The sequence below is a fragment of the Rhinolophus ferrumequinum genome, chromosome 24 (genome assembly GCF_004115265.2).
Source record: "Rhinolophus ferrumequinum isolate MPI-CBG mRhiFer1 chromosome 24, mRhiFer1_v1.p, whole genome shotgun sequence".
NCBI lineage: Eukaryota > Metazoa > Chordata > Mammalia > Chiroptera > Rhinolophidae > Rhinolophus > Rhinolophus ferrumequinum.
Window position 1 is genome coordinate 22,036,964 of NC_046307.1, and position 4,866 is coordinate 22,041,829.

General features: G+C 46.1%; 1 protein-coding gene across 1 annotated transcript; it reads left to right on the plus strand.

Annotated features, from left to right (window-relative positions):
- The first annotated feature begins 302 nt into the window (after nucleotides 1-302).
- On the plus strand, nucleotides 303-3,557 carry LOC117016611 (heat shock cognate 71 kDa protein-like). Its single transcript, XM_033096044.1, has 2 exons — nucleotides 303-350; nucleotides 2,506-3,557. The coding sequence occupies exons 1-2, from the start codon at nucleotides 303-305 to the stop codon at nucleotides 3,325-3,327; spliced, it is 870 nt and encodes a 289-aa protein (XP_032951935.1). The 3' UTR covers nucleotides 3,328-3,557.
- The last annotated feature ends 1,309 nt before the right edge of the window (nucleotides 3,558-4,866 follow it).

Genomic DNA, 4,866 nt, shown 5'->3' on the forward strand with positions numbered 1-4,866 from the left:
GCTGCCAGCTCCCTGTCATCTATAGTTGCCTTGGGGGAAAAACCCTAGCCTTTCAGAGAGCTGGAGGCATGTTAGCCTCTCCGCACTCCCCACCCCCATCAGGTCCCCAATTTTTTGTCCTTTACAACCGCTCTTGAAGAACACTAGGACGATCCAACTAAGGGCTTGTACAAATCAGCTGTGCCTGCTGCTCCCTCAAATGGCCTTTTCAGTAAGCACCATCAGTGGTGTCATCTCTCTCTATGGGGAGAGACTCCTTCTACCTGCCCTCCAGTGCTGGGAGAATCCCCGGAACGAGGACCATGTCTGTGGTGGCTGCAGCAGAACTACCTGGATGTTCAGGTGCCCAGGTACTTGGCTCCAGGGACAGTGCACAGCAAGAGCATCTCTTACATGGACAAACTGTCTCATGTTGTACTTGCCCTCATTCCTTCTTCCAGAAACAGGACCCCTGTCTTATTCAGGGACTGCTTTACGCTCAGTCCATGTAGTGTGGGTGGGGCTGAGCCAACCCTGGACATCAGATTGGGCACGCGGTACAGGCATGGCCAATCAGAACATTCTACTTCTCCGGTCACAGTGATTGGTTCAGAGATGGGCATGTGACCTAAACCAAGCCAATGACTGTCAGCCTCAGGAATTTTGCTGGAGTTATCTCAGGACAGGTACTATCTGTTTTCAAGGGGTTGCTACCTGCAGAACTATACTTAGAGCTGCTGGTTGACTTCAGCCTCTACAAAGAGCAAGCCTACATGAAGACAAAGCTAAGTGAGAAGGAGGTAGAGCTGAGAACTGGAGATTGGTTTCTGATGACACTGTTTAAACTGGAGTCAGCTACCCCTGGCATTTTTAGTTAAATAAACCAAACATCCCTTTATTATTGATTAGATTGGTTTATAGTGGTAAGAATCATGATTGTTACCCAGAGTTGGCAGAGCCAAGTTTCCTATCAGATTCTCTGAACATTTCATGGAGGTTTTATTTCCACCCCTTTTGCTGTGCACTTGGGACCTGCTGTTACCCTTCCCAGCTGCCCCAGAGCAGTCTGCTTGTCTGTCCTGCTGGCTCTCACCGACCCTCCTCTCTGGGTAACGTGTCTGATGCTGCTTCGCCTCCCCTCGCCAGCCTACGCCTCTGAGTGTGTTTACTCCTAGATTCTAACCCCTGGTTATCCAGGCCTGCTGCCCTTAACTCCTGTGCCCATTTATGACTGAAATGGGACCTAAGACATGACCATTTTCATTCTTTATTGAGCCTTTCTGTACACCGGACTCTGTGCCAAGTACAGTGTAGGCATAATTTCATTTATTCCTCCCAATAATCCAATCAGGTACGTTTTATGATTTTGATGCTCAATTTCAAGAAGAGGAGGTGGTGGCTCAGAGAAACGAAGTACTTGGCCGAAGGTCACACAGGTGAGCCACACGCAGGTTGAGGCAGGGCTGGGACTGGACAGGGAAGGGAAAGACCCACGAGCCTATGCTCTTGACCCTGGCACCCGTGCTTCTAACCTGAGTGACAGCAGGATCACCTGGGGCACCGGTGCCCATTCCAGGACCACCCTGCCCTGAGGACTGAGCAGGCTGAGGATGGGATCTGGGCAGCTACCTCTTTAACAAACGCCCCAGAGGACGCTGATGCACAAGGGACCCAGGACCTCACCCTGAGAGTAGCCATTGTCTCCTCTTCAAGGACTTGGGTCCTAGAAAGGAGTTTGGCATTCCCCGACCTATTCTTGCAGGAGCTGAATCTCTGCCTTGGCTTAGGAATGATTACAATGCAAGAAAAACTTCTTCGCTGACAGAAGAAAAAGAGAGATCAAGGGCATGTGGGATGAACAACTCATGCCTGGGACAAAAACAGAAAATTAAAGAATAACATCATGCCACTCTTGGAGGGGGTGGTGGCTGTGAGGGAAGGGACTCGAAGAGGAAGAGGTATAAGCCAGGCCTGGAGGAAATTCAAATTCATAGGCTTTCTTTATTTTTCCCTGAAAAGAAATAGCTCTTACTGCTCCCAAAGATGAAGTTCAAAGTTCTGAACAAACCTTAAGGCCCAGCCTGAGCTCTCTTAGCACCTGGCTTTTAGACACGCTGTTCCCTCTGCCTAGAAGGCTGTCTCCTCCCTTCCCCTCTTTTGCTTAAGGAACTACTCATCCTTCAGGCCCCAGCATTGGTAACAGTTCCTCTGGGGAGTCTTTATTGACTACAGAATCGGGCTTACGTGCCCTCTGTGTTCTCTTAGCTCCCTGTAACAAGTTGCCATCCTACCCTTGTATTGTGTATTATGTGTCTGATCCTCCCACTAGCGTATGAGGTTCCTAAAAGAAAGACCATGTCTATAGTGTTCTCTGGTATAGTCTCAGCATCAGGACCACACAATAACAATCCATTGAATAAATAAATAAATGTGTGAAGGTGTGATGAATTGAAATCAAACAAGCAAGCCAGAGGCAGTTACATGCAGTGATCATTTTGACCACTAGATGGCATGCCACCATGACAGCCCGATCAGGATGGGCCGGGAGTGGGGGTAAAATTGAAAAATGTTCAAGATTTGCTGCTGTTGGATGTCACTCCTCTTTCCCTTGGCATTGAAACTGCTGGTGGAGTCATGACTGTCCTCATCAAGCGCAATACTACCATTCCTACCAAGCAGACACAGACCTTCACTACCTATTCTGACAACCAGCCTGGTGTGCTCATTCAGGTTTATGAAGGTGAGAGGGCCATGACCAAGGATAACAACTTGCTTGGCAAGTTTGAACTCACAGGCATACCTCCTGCACCTCGTGGTGTTCCTCAGATTGAAGTCACTTTTGATATTGATGCCAATGGCATCCTCAATGTCTCTGCTGTGGATAAAAGTACAGGAAAAGAGAACAAGATTACCATCACTAATGACAAGGGTCGCCTGAGCAAGGAAGACATCGAGCGCATGGTCCAGGAAGCTGAGAAGTACAAAGCTGAAGATGAGAAGCAGAGGGACAAGGTATCTTCCAAGAATTCACTTGAATCCTATGCATTTAACATGAAAGCAACTGTTGAAGATGAAAAACTCCAGGGCAAGATCAATGATGAAGACAAACAGAAGATTCTTGACAAGTGCAACGAAATCATCAACTGGCTTGATAAGAATCAGACTGCAGAGAAGGAAGAATTTGAACATCAGCAGAAAGAGCTGGAAAAAGTCTGCAATCCCATCATTACCAAGCTATACCAGAGTGCAGGAGGCATGCCAGGGGGGATGCCTGGAGGCTTCCCTGGTGGTGGAGCCCCTCCTTCTGGTGGTGCCTCTTCTGGACCCACCATTGAAGAGGTTGATTAAGCCAACCTTGAGCATAAATTTAGCATTGTTCCACATAAAATATGGAAGGACCCAAATTTGTAGCAAATTCACAGCAGTTTTAAAGTTGAGCTGTTATAGTAAGAAAAACTGGGCATTCTTAATACTTGAATATGGAATATGTGCACAGGGAAAGGAAATAACGATGTACTTTATATGCACTGTATTGTAAAGTGGAAAATGCAATGTCTTAAATAAAACTATTTAAAATTGAAAAAAAAAAAAAAAAAAAGAAAAATGGTCAGGTTGATGGGGTGAGGCAAGGATTCCCTGCCGGCTTTTAATCTTCCCCAGACTAGTAGCTTGAGACCTTTGTGGACCCTTAATTTGTATGTATGGAAGTCTCTGCTCGGGTAATTGCCTCACTCCAGAACCCCACTTCCATTCAGGGGTCACGTCTTTCTGCCACACATCAAATGCCTTTTCAACTACTCTAAAGTTTCTTCACCTGTTTACCAAAGGTGTTTTTTGTTACTATTGCTGCTGTTGACTGCTAAAAATGTTTTTATGAATTGCTTTTTCAAAAATTACTGTTCAGAGAAGGTGAACTTTGTCACTTGTAGGATCTGAGCCCCGGCGGAGCCCAAGCTTCCACTACGCAGTTCTGGAACTTCCTTTTTCTGGCTTAAAGACGAACATAAATTTACACTTCTCTTACTCTTTTCTTCCATCACCAAGACAAGTTAGCTTGTTTTGCAAGGAACCATATCTTACAGAAAGTCAATTTTTTTTCCTTTCTATTCCTTCTTGAGAATTCTAGGTATATGACAAGTGACACCAATGAAGCAATGTTGAAATGTAGCCACTGGGCAGCAGGCTGGGCTCACTTACTGGCTGTTACTATTTCCAGTATACCAGTCCCCTAGTACTGCAGAATGGCACATCAGCCCATGCCACGAGCACTGTGGTTCACTCACAAATAATTAAAACTGAATACTGTCGAGAATCCAGAGTTACAAACGGATGGCTGGCTGGTCTGCCTCTAAGCTCCCAATAGTCCTACACTGTTATTATAATGGTGGCATCATTTGGAGCATTTTTCTTCTCTGGAAGGTAATAAAAACCTCAGTTTGGCAGAAATTCAGTAACTTGGAGCCTTTAAGAAGTCAGGAATTAGATATTGGCCTCTAATGGGGTTAATTCTTGACTACGCTATTGACGTGCATGGGACTTGTTAACCTCTCTGTGTCTTTGCTTCTTATCTTTCCAGTGGAGGCAGCAAGACGGCCAGGCCTGGCCCATGGCGGGGTGGGTTCCAGCCTCCTCTTTGTACATATATTTGACTTGGAGCTGGTTCCAGACCAGTATAGCTGCAGTAAGCAGATACAAAGGCCTCAATCTTGCTTTGCCTGGCTCCCTGGCCGATGCCGGTCTCTGCTCATTACAACCTTCATATCTGAACAGTTTGGGAATTATTTAGAAACGGCCTTATTTGTACTTCCTACAATCTAGCCAGTGTGACAGCCATAAAGATTGCTTTGTGGTTCCTTGAGCTTGATTGAAGGGTGTGGGAAACAAAAG